This window comes from Hippocampus zosterae, chromosome 6 (genome assembly GCF_025434085.1).
Source record: "Hippocampus zosterae strain Florida chromosome 6, ASM2543408v3, whole genome shotgun sequence".
NCBI classification, from domain to species: Eukaryota; Metazoa; Chordata; class Actinopteri; order Syngnathiformes; family Syngnathidae; genus Hippocampus; species Hippocampus zosterae.
The window spans coordinates 17731659-17754007 of record NC_067456.1 but is presented as its reverse complement, the minus strand read 5'-3'; the positions used below and the strand labels follow the sequence as shown (position 1 = coordinate 17754007).

Below are 22349 nucleotides of genomic sequence, written 5' to 3'. Positions count from 1 at the left end.
ACCACTGAATCAACCTTCATATACTTAGACTGAAGCTGAGTCAGCCAGTGTGCATTTTAAAGTAAAGCTGCTGACTCTGCATTTAAGGAGAGAACCAAGGCTGTATTGTTTAGTTTCTATCACGATGCATGCAACTTCACCAAAAGACTTAAAATTGAGGAATTGTCCAGTCTAAATCGAACAGGACCTTGTGATAGCTGGGTTATGGTGCCTAATTTCTCCCACAGATCTTCATTGTATAAAGCATTGGGAAAAACTGAAAGATTCTTGAAAAAGGTGTTCTGTGTGGAAGGTTGTTAGAACACTCTCCCTGGTCTGGAACATGGCAAGGAAAGTGGTTTCAGGTGTCACGGATATGCTGTCACCATGGTAGCAACACACTTTCTCGAGCCCTTGCTGAATAAAGGGGTCTTTTGAAAAAGTCTTTATTTGAACAAAAAAGTGACCATATAACACATTGTGTATGTGTATGAATGTAGTCTAGACAGTCACAGATGAAAGACACTTTCTCTTTGAGGGGAGAAGGTGTATTCTGGCATGTTTAATGAACTAGTTCATGTGTAGCTCAAGGACTTGTTTAAAACTCCACTCCCCTTTTGTCCCTAGCTTGGTGTCCAGTCGTTTCTCCCCTCACATGGTGACTCCTCCACCACACAGCCTCCACCAGACCGGCATTCCCCATCCTGCAATTGTGTCACCAGCCATCAAGCAAGAGCCCAACAGTGACAACACGACCCCATCAATGCATGCGTAAGATTAACTAGTTTTCTGATTTGAAATCCTACCAAGTATTTTTGCTCTAACGATCACTTTATCAACATCATCTCTCCAATGTCTCGGATCAGCAGGAAATCTCCCATTCCTCCCAAGAAAGAAGAGGACAAGAAGCCTCATATCAAAAAGCCTCTGAATGCTTTCATGTTGTATATGAAGGAGATGAGAGCCAAAGTAGTGGCAGAGTGCACTCTGAAGGAAAGTGCTGCTATCAACCAGATCCTTGGAAGACGGGTAAGTGGCCCAGACCGCTGTCGAGTGTGTTTTATCTTTTGTCCATTGGGATGTTCACGAAACCTTTGATATATGTGTATGCTTGCTGTTTTTCCCACAGTGGCATTCCCTGTCAAGAGAGGAACAAGCCAAATACTATGAGCTGGCAAGAAAAGAGAGGCAACTCCACTCCCAGCTATACCCTGGATGGTCAGCACGAGATAACTACGTGAGTAGGACAATTTCATGTGTCTTCACTGAGTAATCAAAGTGGATCTGTGCACGTTAGCCCCTTTTTTAATGTGTGCAGGGAAAACGGAAAAAGAGGAAGAGGGACAATAAACCGGACTCAAAACCAGAAGGTAACGAGTGGCTCATAATTCCTTTGCAAAAGAAGTAACAAAGCTCACATGCAATGAATATGTAACGAATGTATGTACTTGTGTTTTTTTTTTTTCAATGTCCTTCTCTAACACTACCCGCTTGACTCTGTTCTTTAACAAGCAACTTATGAGGTACAGTGCCAATAGTGGCAGGTATGTCTGCTGTTGTGCCATAAATTAAAATACGTAATAACATAAGTTGGGGCCCTCGCCATTTGAGTGTTCAGTGCATCACACTTTTCATTCATGTGTACCAGTTGAGTCCTGAACATTTTTCACTTTGCAACGTGAACATTTCATTGCTACCATCTCCACCGTTTTAGCAATCACTCGTTGACTTCTATCACTGGCGGCATTGAGGGACGTGCACTAGTTTTTGAAGGCAGCATCAGATCCATTATTCAAATGCTTCCAACTCTCCTTTGTGTTTGTCAGACTTCTCAATCAGAAGCAAGAAACAGTGCGTTCAGTACCTGCCCTCAGAGAAGATGTGTGACAGCCCGGCGTCTTCCCACGGAAGCATGTTGGATTCACCAGCCACCCCCTCTGCAGCGCTGGCCTCCCCAGCTGCTCCTGCGGCCACTCACTCCGAGCAGGCCCAGCCGCTCTCGCTCACCACCAAACCGGAGGGCCGCATGCACCACCACTTCTCTGTACTTGGAAAAGTTTCAGGAGGCACATCTTCCTCATCCTCCTCATCGTCATCTGCCTCACAGCCGACCATTTCTATCCCAATTGGTACTTCAGGTAGCCAGTCGACTACACCCATCCTGACCAGGCCGATCCCGTTCACATCTCTGCACCCTTCCATGCTCTCACCCCCGTCACCTTTCCATCAGGCCCTTCACTCCCACCACGCCCTGTTCCAGTCACAGCCCTTGTCCTTGGTCACCAAGCCAACAGAATGAATCTGCAAAAACTATTTTCCCACCATTTATTAAGCTGTATATTGCTTTTCTTTCAGATAGGTAGTAAAGCAACCTTTTTTTCGAAATAAAGAAAAGGAAGAAATATTATTGGTCAATATTTGACCGTCTCCTTTTCTAGATCTCTCCATGAAACAAAATGTATTTTTTGTAAAGTTCCCTGCAGAACCGTTTTTGTTTTGATGCATTTATCCAACGAACCTCTTGTATAAAAGAACCAGTGTACATACCTTTTCTTTATAAAAACAAAAATCGAACAAAAATACATATCCTTTGTAGCCAAAATCTGATTAATTTTAGTATATATTTTTGTTTTGTCCTTGAGCTGGCCAATAATTTTTCAGCCCTCTTTTCAATTCGCAAGTGTGTGCCCCTTCTTTGACATGTTAAATAAACATTTGAAATGGTTTCTTACAGAAAATGTTTTCCTGTTTTTCATGTTCAGTTGATTTGATAAAATTCATTTTTAGACTTTAATGTAGTTAGAATTAATATTCTCGTGACCACAACAAGGGTTTTATTGAGGAGATTTAGTGTATTATGAAATTCACACTAACACTGAATAAGTGTCTCCAACATTATTGTCTCTTTGTCTCCCTCCAAACTGGAAATGGCTAACTAAAAACCTTGCTGATGCTGCCACACAGTTTAATGTTTAATAAAGCACAATTAGGCAAACCGCATTGGATAATGAGAACCCGAACCAGGCTGACAAAAAAAATTAAGCCTGAAGTAAACACAAATAAAATAATAATGAACATCTGCTCCTTCTCAACATATAGTGTCCCATATCAATGACAAAAAAGGAGGTCAGCACTGTCCCAGCACAGTGAAACGTGCTCGGGATCCCTGTTCCACTTGCACTTTTACTGCAACTTTATTCACCATTTGGCGAGCAGCTTAGGCTTTAATTAATTCAGAGGTAATGGGCTGTGGCCCTTGGGACCTCATTAGGCATTTCAATTAGTGAAAAACACACTAGCGAGGTTACAGTTTTTGGTGCCTTTGGAGGGGAAGAGTTATGCCAGAGATGGGCCAATTATGTTGGAGGAGGGGGACTGATATGGACAAACACTGATGTCCCCCTACATCTTTACTTGGATAAGTCTGTAAGATCTAGTGGGCTACATTAAGGCTAGAAAACCGGCCCGATAAATATGTTGCCAATGAAAGCACATGCAGGGAAAAATGTTGATGATACAATGAATAATATAGATTATAAGTAACCAACTGGTCACAGCTATGCAATCCTGCAATCCAATGTCATCCAACAAGGGCATTGTCAAAAAAAATACATGGTTACAAATATATTAATGCACAGTCATGGAAATATTGAGCGAACACCACGTTGTCGAACTGCACTAAGGAAAGGTGTGTGAAATGTGTTGGTTTCCAACATGAGTCACATATACACTAGAAAAACCTCTCAGTCAGATGACGTAGTTATAGTGCAGTTCCACACTAATGCAAAATACATCTACATTAATCAACATATTGCTAAATGAATAGTTCTCTAACAATCTGAATTGTTAATATAAAAGTATTGGCTCAAATTTGTTTCGATGCTCGAATTAGATCCTAATGTGGGTTACAACTGAGTCTGTAAACAAATCACAACCAAAACTACCAATCCTCTCCATTTACTTTTCGAAAAATACCAAGCCGTAATACATATTCTGAACATGTTTTTTTTTTTTAAATATCTTTCATTCAAGGCCGAAATGTGATTCCATGACAGCGGACCCTATGCTTGTCACTTAAACCTCACAATCCATCATCATCGTCAAAGCAGCCAGCAACTCATGGATCTTGGAGGCTGAGGGAGTGTAGGAAGACGAATGTACCCTTATTATAAAATTATAAAAAGCAACTCTAAATATGCTGGTTATTTCAGGCTACTCATCTGGAATATAACATTCAATTTCAAAACATTCAATGCAAGAGCTGTATCAACGCATTTGCCTGGACAAAGATAGAACAGCCCAAATCCCATTGCTACAGGTTTGAAGGTTGCAAAAGAGTACCTTGATGTTCCACAGCACTTGCAGCAAACTATTCTGGACAGAACAGAAACAATCAATAGCTGGTTGGGAAGGACACACAAGGCTACAATGGAGACATCACAATGAAAAATGTTTGGGATGTTGGAGGGTGCATCATGGTTTGGGACTACTTTTGCTACTTCAGGGCCTAGTTACATTGCAACAATCGACAGAAAAATGAAGAGTGTCAAGATACGGAATCTTTCATGAGAAATGAAGCCCACCTTTCTGCATGTTGAAGCTCAATAGGGGATGGGGAATGCAACAGGACAATGATACAAATGAGTGAAGTAAATCAGCAACTGAATGGTTTCACCACATGAAAATACACCTTTTCATGTGGCCCAGTCAGAGTTCTCACCACAACCCCATTACTCTGGCATGAACTCAAAATAGTGATTCAAACAAGACATTCCAAGAGTATTGCTACACAAAAACAGTTTTGTAAAGTGGAAAGGTCCAAAATTCTTCCTGCCTGTGGTGTTAACATGTTGTACAAACAGAACAAAACAAAAAAAAACTACTGTATCGGTACCGGGCCATGGCCCATTTGGGACCAGGGTGCACAGAGACAGAATGCTGGAGCCCATCCCAGCTGTCTTCAGGCAGTCGGCGGGGGACACCCAACCGGTTGTCAGCCAACTGCTGGGCACACAGAGACAAACCACCATCCGCGCTCACACTCACAACTAGGGACAATTTGTGTTCCATTCACCTGCCAAGCATGTTTTTGGAATGTGGGAGGAAACCGGAGTGCCCTGAGAAAACCACACAGGCACGGACGGGGGCAACATGCAAACTTCACACGAGGAGGCCGGAGGTGGAATCAAACAGTGCACTGCTGCACTGTAAAAGCAATTTAAAAGCAATGAAAAAAAATGGTTGCCGCTCCGCGAACAACATGTACTTTTCTCAACTGGTCCGTGACACAAAAAAGGTTGGGGACCACTGGCTTCCGTGTCAGCACATTTTATATTCAATTTCGACAGAAAGCCAGGTAATTCTTGCATGTACTGTATATAATGTTGGGGATCATGCATTAGGTTTTCAACCAGCATGTCATCATGAAGTTGCAATGCTCCACAATCCATTCAGTATACATGCAAATAAGAAAGTGTCCATTCGATGCACTGCTCAGTGTCTGTCATAAAAGCCCAAGGTCAAATTTAATAGATGTTAATATTGCTCATTGAATTCTTCAAATCTCTCGCCAAGGTTTTTTCTCGCTGACTTTGATCACAAAACATTGTACACAGTGGTACTGAGATGTTTGCATAATCATACTAATGTAGGCTGATATCAACTACAACCACTGACACAGAACTGGCGGATGCACATGAGACTTGCATCGACCTTATGTTCTTGTAAATAACCGGATGCTGTGTTTGTATAACGTGGCTTCCCAAAGTGAAATGAACCATTTTTTTCTGAAAAAAATCACTGATCTTAGCAAGACTCAGCTGCTGCCTTTGTGACATTAGCTACATCTGACTGTGAGCTTAAGAACCTTGCTAATGTATTATTCATACTTATTTGACCTTAAAAATGGAAATGCTAATGTTTGTCAAGAATGAGAGGTATTATTGGACTTTTCAAATGTCAACTGGAACAATTAAGACATATTCATTACAAGACCCAAGGTCCCAGACACCATGCTGAGATGTAAAACACCTTAAATTAACATTAGAAGAGTAACCTTATCTTATCTCTTCCATACGTTTATATCATGCCAATATTAATTAGTAGTAATAGTGTTCAGTGGGACACTTGACTCACTTTCAGATGCCATTTTATGTCACTTAAATATATCTAAAACGTAATTATAAAATTAAAACACGAACAACAATACGATATTGAGTAAAATGGGCATGTTATGCAGAGTCCCATGAAAACAAGGCGGTGAAACGGATCACACGCTGTGCTTTTTCATTTTCTTCTTATCTCTTGACAATAGTGATCACACGCGCCTTATGGTTCAGAGGTTGTGGCTTAAAATCCAGTCTCTGGCTTTCCTGTGTGCATGCTCTCCTCGTGCTTGTATGGGTTTTCTCCGGGTACTCCGGTTTCCTCTCACATTCCAATATGCATGGTAGGTTAGGTGAAGATTTTAAATTGTCCATAGGTGTGAATTGCTTCCGGTTGTTTATCTAGATGTGCCCTGTAATTTGTTGGTGAGCAGTCCAGGGTACGCCCTGCCTCTCAATTAGTCAGGTGGGGATAGGCTGCCGCACACCCGCAAACCTCATGAGGATGAGTGTTAAAGAGACATTCAACTTGTTGGACTGATATTGACTGATTAATATAGCATATAATAAATTTAAAAAGCCACAAAATAAAATATGACATATATTTTACATAGTTTATGGACATATTTGTTGGTAAATCTAGGACTTCAAGAGAAAGGGTGTATCTGGGAGATATTACGCAACTGGAGATGGAACCAAAGATAACACATATGCATTCCCTCCCACTTGTGTCCCTTACTTCATAAAACCACACAGTCCTTTCACAGAATTGCCATGCAGGATACATTGTTTGAAAATGTCATTAGGAACATTCACTCAATGGAATGAATGAAAACGGCCTTAGGACTGGTGACTCACCTGATCTTCTCCAGATGCTTAGCATGGGATGACACTATCACTGTGCTTGTAAGTCAGTTTAGGGAGTAACTTTGCATTCTCGCACAAGCGTTGCTGATCTCTCAAACTGTAAGGCCATCCGCAAAGAAACTCTGGGCAACCATGAAAATATAAAGACAGAAAATAAAATACTGGCTAATCAAGGATCTCTACAGGATAAAGCTGTATTTGAAATTAACTCCTGTGAAAATTGCAGATGGAAATACATTGTTTTATGCGATATTAATGGCAAAGGTGTGGGAAAATGTTTTTTGTTTTTGTTTTTTTTTAAAGACACATGGCGATTACTTTTAAGATTTATCCTCTCTCAAACAACACACATTGCTTGAAAACATTCCCCGGCCGTAAAACATAAAAAGTTGTCTTTTCCCCACGAGGATTCATGAAAAGCCCTACCAAGTTTTCTCTTGAAAAGTGGTGCTGTCCAAAATTGCTGTCACGTGACAGCAGTGACACCTAGCGGCGAATTCAATACCATCGTTGAGATTACTTCTGCCACTCGGCTCTTGATGTCACTGATGAGCATTTTGCGTGCTTGCGTGCGTGCGGAACAGAGCCACGAAGAAGAGCCTGATGCGTACACGGAAGTAGGAGGCAGATTGAGCTGTGACGCTGTTAAAGCTCCACTTTCCGATCATAGTCTGCAACGCGGATTTTAACGTTCGCATTGAGCTCTCAGTTAAGCGTGGTTTGCCTTCCTTTTCGAGCGCCATGAGATTTGTTTTCCTGGCATGTGTTACAGTGGTGTGTTCCTCCATGGTGATCGGTGAGTGGCTTTTTACATTTAAGACTCGTCCTAATCAACATGTCTCGTCGATTGAACCGGTTGATGAATGTGTAATCCCCCTCGGCAACGAAACCAAACTAAAATATCAATTTGTTATGTTCAGTATCTTTGAAGAGTATCACAGCGTTGATGAGCACGATAATCACGAGGTCACCCATGAAAGTTGATCAAGAATGACAATAGTAATCGTACAAAAGCAACAAGAAAGATATGATTATTTGTTAAAGTTGTTAGAAAGTTTGCACAACCAAGTAATTCCTTCAAAGCTGAAATAATTCATGATTTAAGATTTTGTCCGATGGTCGGACTACTCTACGCCACCCAGAGCATCGTTACAGGTTGTTTTTGCAATGTTTCTTTTTGCCTGTAAACATTGTGTTTCCCTGTCTTTTTGCGCCAAACAAAATATACATTACGATTACTAGTCAAAAAAGGTGAATTTTCAAGATATTAAGTGAAATTGGATAATCCCTCCTCTCCATACACCTTTCAAGGCACATTTGTCTGCCATCCCACACTTGTTGGCAAACAATGTTGCTTTGTACTGGAAGTGAGCATTCAAACAAATAAACTTGATTGCTGAATTGGAAAACTAATTTTCATTGTTATTTGAGGTGGCTGAATGAATTTGAAGAATTCTATCTTTCTTACATATTTTTCTTTAAAAAAAACGGGGCGGGGAACTAGCAGAATAAAATATACACGATAAATGAACACTGGTTACTCATAGCACTTACGACAACGTGGGCAGCATAGGGGATGATGTAAGTGTAACCTGACTGGATGCAAGTGAGAGTATCTTCTAGATTACCATTTGACTTTGAATATATACTGTATACTAAAAATTGCACAATCTTTTTAATGCGGTTATTAATTCAATTGTACTATAGCAACTTCCAACTTCAAGAAAATAGCAGAATGAAGCCAGCCAAACAAACAAACAAAAACCTAGGATATGACTTGTTGACCGACCTTATTGCTCAGACCTACTACAGTACGAACCATTCACTTTATTTACTTCAATTTGAACCCTTTCATGCAATCTGTAACCTGAGAACATGATAAACTGTCCACTGTAACCGCTGTCCTTGAAAGGGTTAATGTGGCTTGCTGGGCACAGGTTCTGGTAATGTGCAGGTGTGATTTAACCCCATTTCGTAACAGGTAATTGCTACAAGTTGTCAAACCAGAACACATTAAATATATCATCAGCCCAAGAAATTCCAGTTGAAGAACTTATCAACACGCAACAAGTCGTTATCAGTTAGTTGACTGAGTAAAAAAACAGAACAAAACAAACAAAAAATAAAAAAATAAAATTGTCGAACAACACAGAGCCAGAAAGAAATGAACAAAACAGAAAAAGACTATAATCCCGAAAACTTATACGAGACTATACTCACAGTCCAAACTTCCACTGAGGCAGACTCAACACCCAACACTCGCATGTTATTTAGACTGCTGTCCTTATTTTCTTTATTTATTTTTACATCATATATTTTCGTGAAATAAAAGGTTGTCCCCAAAGACCATGAGTAGCCTGCTGGCCTGTTCTAAGAATGTCTCACCGGTGATGGGATATTGTGATTTCCTTGAATTTTGTACATGGTAGGGTTGTTTGGTTTTGAAAGTCAATAATAATTGTATTCATTTTTGTAGGGGCTCCAGCACTTCTGAATGCGGGTGAAGGTGCCTTAGTTTCATCAAGCGCTAAAAATGTCACACCTGATCCGAAAGATGTACCAAATGTTGACCATGATGTAGTCCAGAATCCACTTGAAAAAAAGAAGGCCCAGACAGGCTTAGCCTCAAGGACTCAGGCTAAACCTCAGACACAAGGCCAGAAGCCTAAAGAAGGTCACGGTTTGTCGGAAGAAGCTGGCAAGAGCAAAGCAACTCAGGGGGCTTCAAAGACAACACAGCAAATCACAAAGGACCCAAAATCAGGTGACCCTCCTCACAAGGAAGAATCAGGAGGGCAGCAAGAGGAGGTTACAAAATCTGAAAAAGAGGCTGCACGTGAGGCAAACACAGAGAAACAATCATCACAAAAGCCTGTAAAGGAGGACAACTCAGAAAAGCAGCCTGAAAATAAGGACAAATCAGAAGAACAGCCTGCAAAAGAGGACAAATCAGAGGGAGAGCCAAAAAAGGAGCACAAATCGGAAGAACAGATAGAAGAGGACAAATCAGAAGAACAGCCTGAAGATGACAAATCAGAAGAACAGACTGAAAAAGAGATCAAATCAGGAGGAGTGCCTGAAAAGGAAGACATACCAAAAGGCGAGCCTGCAAAGAGAAATGAAGCGAAAGGAGATGCTGCAAAGGAAAAATCAGAGGGAGAGCCAAAAAAGGAGCACAAATCAGAAGAACAGCCTGAAAAAGATGACAAGTCAGAAGAACAGACTGAAAAAGGGGACAAATCAGGAGGAGTGCCTGAAAAGGAAGGCATACCAGAAGGCGAGTCTGCAAAGAAAGACGAATCGAAAGGAGAGGCTGCAAAGGACAAATCAGAAAAACAGTCTGAAAAGGAGAACCTATCAAAAGGCGAGCCTACAAAGAAGGACAAATCAAAAGGAGAGGCTGCAAATGACAAATCAAAAGGAGAGCATGACAAGAAGTCACAAACACACGACCCTGCCAATGAGGCAAAATCCGGAGGAGATGAAGCCACTAATAAAAAAATGGGAGGCAACAATCACTATGGTGGAAGTGACGAAGTCGAAAGTAGTCATTTCTTTGCATACCTGGTCTCTACAGCGGTAATGGTTGCAGTGCTTTACATCGCCTACCACAACAAGCGCAAGGTATGTAGCTTTTGAAACTCTTGATTTTCATTGATGTTGTTTTCATGCTACAATTCTCACCTCTTTATCTGGATGCACACGCCTCAAATGGTCGGAATCTGACACACTCGGAGATCAAAGTACACCTTCTTTGGAACTAAATGCTTGCAGTGCCTTCATTTGCCGGGTTTTTATTGACTTTGCGTTTTTGGTCATTTAAAGCTGAGTTGAATGCTGAATGAAACAAACTATCGTCTCTCCCACCCGACATTTTGAATGGCGTAAGGATGGGACGGAAAGTCCTAAAGTCAGCGGGGACAAATTCCAGGGCGCCGGCGACCCTCGTGGGGATAAGCCGTTTGGATCATGGATGGATGGATGGACTGTGTATACTTTGATGCTGACACCCTGACAGAGTTGCCATTCTGCCGGTCACTTTTCAACAAACCAGGCTTAGTCAAGTGTGTTTTGAACCACGATTGTGGTTCTGACGTCGGATAGTCTCATAGGCCAGTATCGATGGGGAGAGAGTTTTGTTTGAACATGGTAATCACATCTGTAAAACGTAATTGATTTACGACTGAATAGATATCTTAAAAATGTTGCATATTCATGTTTAAAATGGACATTTTTGGGGGGATGGATTCGGTAAAACATTTTTAAAACGTTATGTCTAAAATATTACCAATGTTTCTAGAGAGAAAAATAGTGTGCTGCTGTGCAGTTTCAATTTAAATATAAAATGTTGATTATCGAAAAATGAAAACCAGTTGGTTGTTCAATATTGAGTGGAAATGTAGATTTTTTTGTGTGTGTGTGTTCTGTAGTTACAACCAAGCAAAAACAGGAATGTTAATCAAACAGCCAAAAATATCAAGCAATTGTTCCAATCTCTTGCATTTCATCCAATACGAGAGGGTTTTACTTTTCTCCTCCCCCTTCTAGATCATTGCATATGTTTTGGAAGGAAAGAGATCAAGATCTGCTCGTCGACCAAAATCCACAGACTACCAAAAATTGGAACAGCAGGTATTTTATTTATTGGAATCATTTTTGTGTGTTTTCCTTCTTTGATGAGAAAATTCATTTTTTCTTTTCAGATGTAATCAGATGCTGTAGCCTTGAGACACTGAATCCACTGTGGGACGGTGTGAGATGGAGTGTGCATTTGAACTGACGTGCATTTTGGTTGTATTCTGTAGATGGATGCGGATTGCATGACTATACGGATGACAATGTTGCCTTATTGATAGAGTAAAACGCAGTGCCAGTTAAATATGCATGCGGTTTTTGCACCTATGTCTTTATTTCACTTTGATGATGAGAAACCATGACTCAGGATATTTCAGCAGAAAATGAAAGCTTTATTTGTTTTTCGATGTTATTTACTTGCGTTGTTTGTACAGCTACGATTGCACTGTGAGCCAAATAAGAAACATTTTGGGGGGAAAAAAAATTATACGGTATATATTTTCTTTCATGCAGAGAAGTGTATAGGAAGAGTTGTCGTTCACAAAGTCTGGACACTAGCACTCCATGATAAAAAGACCCCTAAATGCAATGTTTTACTGAATGAAAATGTTTAATAACTGATAAATGTAGTTACTTTGTTCGTGAGAGTTGATGCGCTGCTCCTTGTTTTTTTAAATAAATATAGTTAATATTGAAGTCGGTCATGAGAGAGGAAGCAAGGTGGATACTCTAAAATCCCGGGGATAATGCCCATGTGTATAATATGCCCCACATCCCCTCACAATCACCCTTTAATTAAAAAATGTTTTTTTCTCCTTGTCTATAATTCTGTTCCCCCTATTTGCTGGTATAACTTCTTATCCAAGTGAATGATATGAATGAATAAAGATTTTTTTTTTTTAATCCCAACAAAGTGTTACTGCTTTTAAATCCAGGTTAAAAATTATGCTCTTTCCCCAGACGTATGACGAAGGTATTTTTAACATGTTTTCCCCCAAAAAATTGTTCTTATACACTCTGCGCCCTATAAATATTAGATTTTTTTTAAAGTTCTATACTTTTATTTTCAATTGGTAACTTTGGAAATGCCTTTAAATTGTTCTTTTATTAACCCCCCACTGATAAATATTCTCATATAATATTGAGAATATTCACATGATTTTACTGCAGTTCCTTAAATGTTTGAATTGGTTCTGTATTGGATGATGATTAACCACTATTCCGTTGATCACCACATATGTAAATTTGTAAAGAAAGAGGAGGTAAGGTCGCTAGTTCCTGAAATGTTTGAATTGCTTCTGTATTGGATTATGTTTACAGACTATCCTCTTGTAAATTGCACAGCTTTTCTCCCGATATTCTCTGACTTGCTTTAAGTCAAAATTGAACTGATTTATTTTCACAAGGAAAATGATCAACAGATACGTTCCTTAAAAGTTGGTGGCACTTTGGGGGAGGAGAGGTGTATGAATAATGGGGGATAAAGAATACAAAAGATAATCTTATTTTCGATTTGGGTGTGGAAAATGGGTTCACTGTGTTATATTCAGTTTGACATTATTTTATTGAAAGGAACACCATTTACAAATGGCAGTGGTCATTAGCAACAAAGAAACGTAAAACCTGTCCGTTTCTGTGAAGCTATCATTTCAATATACCAGGCTAAACTATTTGGAATATCCTGCTGTCCACAATAAATGTTTTGATGATCTTTAAAGGTGTGATGGCGTTTTCCCCCTGTCCCCCACATCATATACATGAAAGCATGATCATAAGGTAGGTCGTGGTTATTTCCGCTAGAGATTGACAACACTTGACACAATTTTGCACAACATGTTGAACAACTTCGCAAAAACAAAACAGTGCATAACACATCATGTTAAATTGTATCCGATAGTGTCAATTAAAAACGAACACATTTTTCAAAGCACGTTTTAATGTAGCTCTGAAGTTGTTGTGAATTGTAACTGAAATGCAGATAATGACGTTTATAATGAGCACACGGTATATTATCATTTACTGATTTATTAAACGGAAAAGTCTCCCACGCACGAGAAGCAGCAGGATGTCAGAGTGGCATCATATTTCTGGCCGCATCTTCATACACATCAGGTATCTCTCCCATGGAAGACGACACAATCCGGACAGACGTGGACCCACGAAGCTTCGCCTCATACTGGATTAGTTGCTTCCAAAAACCATTATTGGGCCTCGTCATGGGCCGACATGTCTTGACCTGAGCGTGAGCCTCCATCAGTGTCACACCATGGTGCTTGACGAGAAAAGCCATGCAGAGGGCAGTTGAGCGGCTCACCCCGGCGGTGCAATGCACCAACGTGCGACCACCGCTCTGTGCTACGTGTTGTATTTTATCCGCCACCTCGTCGAAATGGTCCCCAAGTGGGGTGGATGGTGTGTCAGACAAGGGAATGTGGAGGTACTCCACACCGTGAAGAGTGGCACTGCTGCATTTGGTCTCCGTTACGTTTACGATGCATGTTATTTTGTTGGCGCTCACCAGAGAGGCGCGACTCGCTGCTCTGCCGTTACTCACGTAAAGATTTTCGGTGACCCGACACAGACCAGAAAGACCTGCAACGACCGGCGGATGCATCAGATCATCAGTCAAGATAGGTATATTTGAGTAACTCTTTTATCAACAAAGCAAGACATGTCCAATGAGAAACGCAATAGTATTGCTACTTCCGGTTATAAGACAGCCAACAGGGGCCAAATCTGCGCACGCTGTCGCCCCCAGCTGGGTGAGACGTCAAATGCAGATTTTAAGCACTGTCTCCCCGTCACTCTTCTTCCTTTTACTGCGGTAGTTCCAGTTCGACACATTGCCTACTTGTGTAACAAATACTCTAATAAAAATAGAACTTAACACAAAACCTTAAGTGAAAGTACAGGCTCTAAAGTTAAACAAATTAAAAAATATATTTTTGTCAATTATTCTAGTCAATAAATGTTTATTAATAAAAAACTTTTAATCAGTGATGCAAGCAAGCTTTTCTTGTTTTTTTTAGCTCAATCCGAATATGCACTTGTCCCCCCAGCACATTATAATATGATAACAACAATATATGTAATGTAATAGTAATATATTTAGTAATATGTATTCATTAAGAGTTGGATTGAGCAACAGGTGGATTTTCTTTCTCAAATGTGTAAAATCCATGTTGCACAAGCTTTTTATGGGTCAAACTTAAAAACAAAACATGAAAATACCTTATGTACGGATGTCACAAAAAAGTGAAGACATCTTTTAAAATAAGTGTCAAAAATACATTTATTTGCTGATTAGAATTAGCTGCTGACCAATGTACAGTATATACCAGAGGTGGGCAAACTACGGCCCGCGGGCCAAATCCGGTCCATTGGTCTTTTTAATCCGGCCCGCCGAAGGTTGGTACACAATTAAGGTTCGATGTCAACGACTGCATTCATTTCATTTGGACTTGTAATGACAGGCATTTCAACGCCAGGTGGCACAGTTACTTCAAGTTGCAGAGCATTGGGATGAAGGGGGAGACGATACGGAAGCCCACATGTTTTGAAACACTTCTGACACTCAATCGGTGTGAGTGTCAATTTTAATAGGATCGTTGGAGATAGGCACTCAGAAATAACGACAAGACACTTCTGGCTACCGACAATAGGCACTTTATTGGTCCCACACAGAAATGATAACACAGTTCAAACAAGTTGTATGAAGCTAAAGATGATATACTCTTACCGTATGCCATTAGGGTGGAGAGCCAACACCCTCAGCAGAGTGAGCTTCAATACGAGCTGGGCGTCCGTACGCTACCCGCAGCAGACTCTGCTAAAGAAGCATCGCTCCCCTCCTTTTATCCTCTAAAGTGTGTGCATCGGGAGGGGTGAGTGGCCATTCTCACCTCCCCCTACGCCACACTGTTTGTTGTGTAACCAAGTGGCATTCCACGAGAACATCTTGCCTTGTTCCCTCTTTTGCAAACAAGTTTCGACAATTCAGGAACATAGCAAAGCAAACTATGAAGTCGCTTAGGCAAGCAAGTTATGCAGCGAGTTCAAGAGTTTATCTCACTTGCAATCATTTAAAAGCATTCCAAAGCGAGTTCAAGAGTTTATCTCTGAGAAGATATACATTGATTAAAGAAAACATCACAAAATATCTTAATATACCACCACAGTAGAGCCAAGTCAAGCAAATCTCGTTCGATACGACGGAATAATGTACTCTTAAAGTCTGAAAAACGTTCCAAAAAATGCAAAATACTGTTTTGTGCAAAATACAAGCGGCCGAAATGAGTTTTCTCCGCAGGGTGTCCGGGCTCTCCCTTAGAGATAAGGTGAGAAGCTCGGTCATCCGGGAGGGGCTCGGAGTCGAGCCGCTTCTCCTCCACATCGAGAGGAGCCAGATGAGGTGGCTTGGGCATCTGATTCGGATGCCTCCTGAGCGCCTCCCCGGTGAGGTGTTCCGGCCATGTCCCACCGGGAGGAGACCCAGAGGAAGACCCAGGACACGCTGGAGAGACTATGTCACCCAGCTTGCCTGGGAACGACTCGGGATCCCCCGGGGAGAGCTGGAAGAAGTAGCTAGGGAGAGGGAAGTCTGGGCTTCCCTGCTAAAGCTGTTGCCCCCGCGACCCGGCCCCGGATAAGCGGTAGATGATGGATGGATGGATGGATGTTTTTTAAATAAACAAATCCAATTAATATTGTTGAATTTAGTTCACCCTTTTGATCCTGCCCTCCATAATATTTTCTGGTTCTCACGTGGCCCTATGCAAAAAATAATTGCCCACCCCTGGTATATACAATGCACTTTTTGATGAATTGGTCCAACCCCCCCCCCCCCACCCCCCCTTCCCCAAACAAACAAAAAGTCAACAGAGCAAAAAAATTATAAATTAGCTAATTTAGCAACTTTTTTTTCCAGATTTGACAGACAATTCAGACAGAAGGTGGTGGGTTTTCACAAAACTCTCACACACTATTACTTTGGTCAGATTCAAGTTATTTGTGTGGGTGTTTCTTTCATTAACAGAAGGGCATCAACATGTTTGAAAATATACAAATTAACTGTGTCACAAATGCCTGCTTATACTGCTGTACAATGGTACCAAGAATAGTAGTGTTTCTTGTGGCTGGGTGGGGGGTTGATACTCGCAGGTTGCCCAGGAAACAGATGGCGGATGCAGGGCACACATACAAAAGAGCCCAAACCTGTGGTAGCAGCTGGGGAGCGGCTTCACTGACTTATTCATGTCGGCGTAGCCCCTCACAACCAAGATGGTCCTTTGTTTTGAGACATGTCCACATTATCCAGTGCTCCGAAATGGGTTGCGTGCAGCTGCTTCTGGCACTCCCACTTGGGCTTGCAGCAGCTCCGCAGCTGAAGACAGAGCGGCCATCTCCCTCTTTTGCTGCAGGGAACAAAATGGTGCACGTTTGTCATATTGGACGGTTTCGTGAGCGGTCTAATACAATCATGTCGGCGTTGTAGCAGATGTGCAACCTACAAATGACTGGTAAGAACAGATCCATGCCATATCGTGATATATTTGTAAGCAACATTGTATTGTGTGTGGCACAGTCAACACGGTTCATCTTTTCTTGAATTGAATAACATTCATCAGCGTTCACTGTGACTTCAGAGAAAGAACCCACTGTGCTTCTCCTGTTTGTGCTTGTAGGGCGTAATCGTGATTGTTTCCGAGCTACAACGATTTGATTATGTTTTATCGTACCAGCATTTTGCGCAAGCTACTGCGTGTGTATCAGTAACTGACTCCAAGGCTTTTTTATTTGCAGAATTAAGTGACCTAAATTCAACACAAGCTATGCCTGCAGGCTTGTGGGGAAAAAAGACTGCTGAGATAATGAGAGAAAAATACTCATTTTCTTTTCTTTTCCTGTGATTTTTAGGAATTAAGGTGCTGAGTTTTAATGGATTCAACCTTAAAGACTGTTGACATGGCATCGGTTCTGGCTACTGGAACAACAGCTGGACAGGTTATGTGCTCAAGGCTCAATACTCAAAATAATTAATCCGAGAGAGAGGCTCTTTTTATATCTTGCAATATTAGCCCATTTAAATTAATGTGATCCCGCGAATCATTTGCTGCAGTAGCTACGGATGTAGTTTAATTAATTTTACAAATTAATAATTAATTTGTGGATGGAAAACATCAAGGAGTGGCTTGAGGGACTGCAAGTTTCTGTAGCTTTTGTACAGCTTTGTGTTGTGTGTTCCTGCCAGTTACACGGATCCTGCTTAGGGCTCACTTTGGACACATTGTGCTCCTGTGCTGATGACATCACTTGAATGACTCACCCTGTGCTGCCTCACTGATGGTAACTCGTGCATGCCTGTGTAGATTTAAATGAAGAGGATTTTTATTCCCCCGCTCCTTAACATGGATCACTCACGTTTACTCTTGTCAGAGTGTGATATGTGCATACAGTATAAAGTGCATACTTTAGACTGGAACGGGACAGCTGTGTCTCCATATGTTGTCTATTATTGTGCGAATTTTAAAATCAATTTATATTTTGCTCACATTTCAAAATGTACGACTACAGGTATTTATTCCATTTTTATTGGCTCATTTTCTCCTGCAGGTGGATACTGGAATGGCCGAGTTCCTGCTAGCCTGTGCCTTCAAAGGGTGGATCAACATCCAATACTTTTGTGTGTCAGTGAACAATTCATTTGAGAGATCAGATTTCAACCTTTTTATCTGCTAGAAAGAGATGCAATATTAAGCAGGAAGGTGTTTGCATGTGACAATATTATGTCCTTTGTCTTTCAATCAGGCATGCAAATCCTAAACTACCTCTATCAACCACGCTTTGGCACATAAAAAGCCACTGTTGTGAAAAACACTTTTATGTTGTGCTTTGTGCACTCACAATCCCCCTGTTGCCTTGGTTACCTCTCCTCGTAGTTGCTCTCTTTCTCCTGTAAGAATACATCTAAATTCACCAGAAGGCAGTCATTATTGAACAGCTCACAGGTCATAGCTACTATCCATAAAAAGGCCGACACACATGTAGTATTTCCCATGCTTTCGACCAAAAATTCTCCCACACTTTTAAAAATATGTCTCTAATCCAGAATATTCTGTAGCCACCTTTGGGTATTCCTTTATGCCCTACATTAGATAATAGATAATGTGCATTTTTACTAAAGTGTGAGTCTGTGTGAATGTACGTCTGTATGCATGTGCAATATTTCTGTGTCTTTGCGTGTCCATGTGCATGTTTATTCAAAACTTCTCACTGCTGAATGCACCAGACCCTGGACAAAATATTAATAAACAATTGCTTTGCATTTCGCCCTGGCTACTAAATCAAGCTATTCAGTACTAATAGCCTGAATTGAACCTATATGGTAGATCCTTGTGAATAATTGCAAGAATGCCACTAAAGGACAAACTTGTGTCGCATTATTAAAAGAAAATCCATCATATGATAATAATTCTGCAAATCGACTTTTTCAGAGGTCTGGATTATACTAACATGATCTTCCTAACAAGACTACTTTTTGCTAACACAGTGTGATGACTACTAACCTCTTCGCTCAGTGCTATTGGCTGGCCTCACAGTCAGTGACTAACCCTCTGCTTTATGGCCACAAACACAGACAAACCCTCTCTCTTGATCCTGCAACCCCTCTTCTGTGAACTATTCAGGCTAATCATTATAGAAGGACATCAAATCTAAACAGAAGCTGAGTGTGTCAAGAAGGGTTTCAAGATTTGGGGAGGAAATTACATGAGCCAGAAGCAGGAACGTGGCTTATCAAACCTGGCTTGACCATAAAGTCCACAAAGATCTTGTGACTGTTGCATTGCAGCATTGTGTCACGCTATGGGCTCAAGTTAGAGAATCATAGATGTGTGACTTTGTGTGCACGGTGTGGTCAAGCTTTGCAGGTGAGTGCCTTCGTTGTTGTCCCCAGGGTCAACATTACTAACTCCCTCTGATACTGTACTAACAATGGCACGGCTGCCGAGTACTAACATCTCTGCTCTGCTCATTTTTATAATTCATTTTATATTGACAAAATCAAATGGCTTTTTTTGTCTTTGTTGATTAACAGACTAGAGCATGGCCTGTGTCAACAAGTATTCTCTTTTGAAATCATAATTAGGTCTCATCATTTGTGTAACGGACAAGACGGGTTTCCACAAGCTACTAACATTCTTGGAAATATGACAAATACTAACCAAAAAGCTTTAAATAACTAACAAACTAACCCACTAATTGACTAACAAGGATCCTGACTCACTTTGAGCTTGAATACTGCATCAGTCAACATGCCATCATATACTACCAGTACAGATGCAGCACATATTGAACCCTGCTGTCAAGGTTGAATGTATTTTAGCTGAACATGTGCACAGACGAGGGAGTGGGTGGGCGCATATGGAGGATGGTTACTGTCCATCTTCCTGATTTGCCATCCGAAAGAATATTTTAAGTGTACTGTGAAAATAGGATGCAAAATGTCACATATGTCGCAATACTGTGTAGACAATTACAACGGCTCATTTCTTTTAGCTGAGAATAAAAAAAACGGGTTGGCTCCATTTCACATGCTTAAACAGCCCATGTAATCATTATTATTCAACAAACTCTGACATTAAATACAAAAATCGTGTAGTTAAGATATTTGAAGCATAGTTTTACTGTCCGTGTACAGTGTCTGTTCAACAAACATTTGTGAGTGACTACATGTGCACAATGATATCATCAATCATCATTATGTCTACTATGTGCCTGAATAATGGACGATAAAACAAACACCTTTTATGCACTTATAATGTTCTTGCATTATGTAATAAACAGATTTACTATGTTTTGTGGCATTAGGTTCATGATTGTAACTTGTAAAAATCATGCAATCCATGTTGCTCACAGACAAAAGAGCCACCATTTGTAAAACCAAAACTCCTTTGCGGCTGTAGAATCCTGAGCAAAAGCATACATGACAAAGGCACGAAGTGGAGTGCAGACTTAAAATCTCTGCCAATTAGATTTTAGGGACACAACTTTAAAGCGCAATGCAGTACAAGGCCTTATTTTATACATTGCCCATGTATGAAAAATACCTCAAGATGCAATTTAACGGACATCCTCTCCCTTTCAATATGGAGAGTGTATTAAGAAAAAAAACACGCCTATGTCCACATCTTTGAAAAAGAAGAAAGAAAGCAAGGCAAGGCTACAGCCATCAGTTGCTGTTGCCAGGCAGCGCTCGCTGCTAGCAGTTAGTCGCTAACGCGGGAGACTTGTATTGTATCTTACAATGAGGGCTGAAATAAGGAGCGGTTCCTGTTTCCTCGCTTCCTCAATATGATATGAATTTGATTTCGGATGGCGTTGTATTAATGTTGGTAGCACTTAGTGAGTGTTGCCAACTCCACATTCAGGAGAGTAGCTATTGTCCTAAAAGTCGCTAAATGACGGCATCACCCAATTTGCACAATTGACCATGTGCATGCTTGTCATGGACGCTGTAGGAGAGACAAAAGGTAAAAAGAAAACAGCCCAAATCGATTATCGTTTCTTTTTTTTGTCACCATTGCAACCCTCCTCCTTTGTCCGGGCGTGGGACCGGCAAAAGTGACCCAATCGAGACACTCATGCTGCATTTCGAGAACAATAAGAACAATATGTGCTTCAGTGGCGTGCGGTGAGGTTCATGGTTGATGAGGCACCGACTCCTTTAGTGTCAGATTTACAAATATATCAACCAAAAACAGTAGCGTATTCAATTGGCTACTGGTTATTTCATATCCAAAATTTGATCCCGCGGGTTCTCCAGCGTTCAATATTCTATTGTATTTTTCTTAGACTAAGCTATGTTGTTATAAGATTTTAAGATATCCTTTATTTGTCCCGCAATGGGAAAATTACAATCAGAATTCAGAAAGGACAATTGTTTTTGACAGGCTCTGCAGTTTGGTGTCATCAAAATGTTGTGACATCTCATTAAATTTTGTACAGTCGACCAAACCGAGGAAAGCTAGCTCACAAAATGATCAAACCTAGCTTTCATCTGAACACTGATGTTGTCCATAATCTTGTGGAACATTTGTTTTCTCTCATGTCTGACCGACTGATTTCTTCCACTGTCGTTTCAGCCAAGTGTGCTGCATTTCTGCTCAAATCGCTCATACAGTGTGTTAAAGTCCCGTCTCATGCGTTCAACAACTCCGATGATGTCGTGGGTTCGCGCACAACAATATCCAATGTCCATGACTTTGTTTTGCAGCACTCTAAAAAGTGCATCAGTTTCACTGAAAATGCCCTCATATGCCATCATTAAAAAGCATGTAGATGCTTTTGACAGCCATTGATCATATCTAGTGACCATAATTTGAGTTTCATTGTCCCAGCGATCGGGATCATATGTTTGCGCTACTAGTTTTTTAACACAGCTGTTTTCTCCAACACTTCCAATAAATACGCACCTACAGCAGGGGCTCGCCTATCATCACTTCCTAAAAATCCTAAAAATGCTTCCATCACCACAGTCCACTTCACTTTTGGCTACATAGCGCAAAATAACAGAGATCTGTGCTTTGTTTGTGATATCCGTAGTCTCGTCCAACTCTATGGCAACAAATGGGGCAGCATTGATCTCCCTTTTTAGATCATTTATTATTAAAGTTTAATGTTTTTTGTGACATATTTAGATTTGCTGATGGGAAATAAAACCGCAGTGAAAAGGCATAGGTTGCGGCAGATCGTTCTCTGCCGCAATTAAGAGGGCGTACGTGAGCAAACAGGTACGTTGCGCTGTTCTTCTGCGCAGAGGCGCCA

The 22349-nt window shown here is 40.8% G+C and overlaps 3 protein-coding genes and 1 long non-coding RNA gene across 7 annotated transcripts in view; 3 read left to right on the top strand and 1 right to left on the bottom strand.

The window, feature by feature from the left end:
* Positions 1-2717, top strand: part of tcf7l1b (transcription factor 7 like 1b) — a 42642-nt gene extending 39925 nt beyond the window's left edge. For 2 of the 4 annotated variants that reach the window (XM_052068749.1, XM_052068746.1), the window contains 5 exons: positions 607-750; positions 846-1008; positions 1109-1216; positions 1298-1349; positions 1806-2717. In XM_052068749.1, the coding sequence (XP_051924709.1) occupies positions 607-750; positions 846-1008; positions 1109-1216; positions 1298-1349; positions 1806-2278 (940 nt within the window). In that variant the 3' untranslated portion in view covers positions 2279-2717. The remainder of the gene's footprint in view (positions 1-606; positions 751-845; positions 1009-1108; positions 1217-1297; positions 1350-1805) is intronic. The other 2 variants (XM_052068750.1, XM_052068747.1) reach the window with 1 other exon arrangement.
* A 4820-nt stretch (positions 2718-7537) lies between these two features.
* Positions 7538-13242, top strand: tgoln2 (trans-golgi network protein 2). Its single transcript, XM_052068758.1, has 4 exons — positions 7538-7746; positions 9427-10574; positions 11499-11582; positions 11654-13242. The coding sequence occupies exons 1-4, from the start codon at positions 7692-7694 to the stop codon at positions 11657-11659; spliced, it is 1293 nt and encodes a 430-aa protein (XP_051924718.1). The 5' UTR covers positions 7538-7691; the 3' UTR covers positions 11660-13242.
* Positions 12093-14271, bottom strand: LOC127602559 (dual specificity protein phosphatase 18-like). The gene has a single exon (XM_052068763.1). It carries the CDS (start codon positions 14137-14139, stop codon positions 13594-13596), a length of 546 nt encoding a protein of 181 aa, XP_051924723.1. The 5' UTR covers positions 14140-14271; the 3' UTR covers positions 12093-13593.
* Positions 14272-16690: 2419 nt separating this feature from the next.
* Positions 16691-20379, top strand: LOC127602562 (uncharacterized). The gene is made up of 3 exons (XR_007962824.1): positions 16691-17044; positions 17442-17870; positions 18138-20379. It is a non-coding gene; the product is annotated as an uncharacterized LOC127602562 (long non-coding RNA).
* Positions 20380-22349: the final 1970 nt, after the last annotated feature.

Bases quoted from the DNA above. Each gene is read 5' to 3' on its own strand.
- tgoln2 (XM_052068758.1), top strand. From the start codon at position 7,692: ATGAGATTTGTTTTCCTGGCATGTGTTACAGTGGTGTGTTCCTCCATG. The intron at 7,747-9,426 runs GTGAGTGGCTTT...TCATTTTTGTAG, and splicing joins GTGTTCCTCCATGGTGATCG to GGGCTCCAGCACTTCTGAAT. The intron at 10,575-11,498 runs GTATGTAGCTTT...TCCCCCTTCTAG, and splicing joins CCTACCACAACAAGCGCAAG to ATCATTGCATATGTTTTGGA.
- LOC127602559 (XM_052068763.1), bottom strand. From the start codon at position 14,139: ATGCATCCGCCGGTCGTTGCAGGTCTTTCTGGTCTGTGTCGGGTCACC.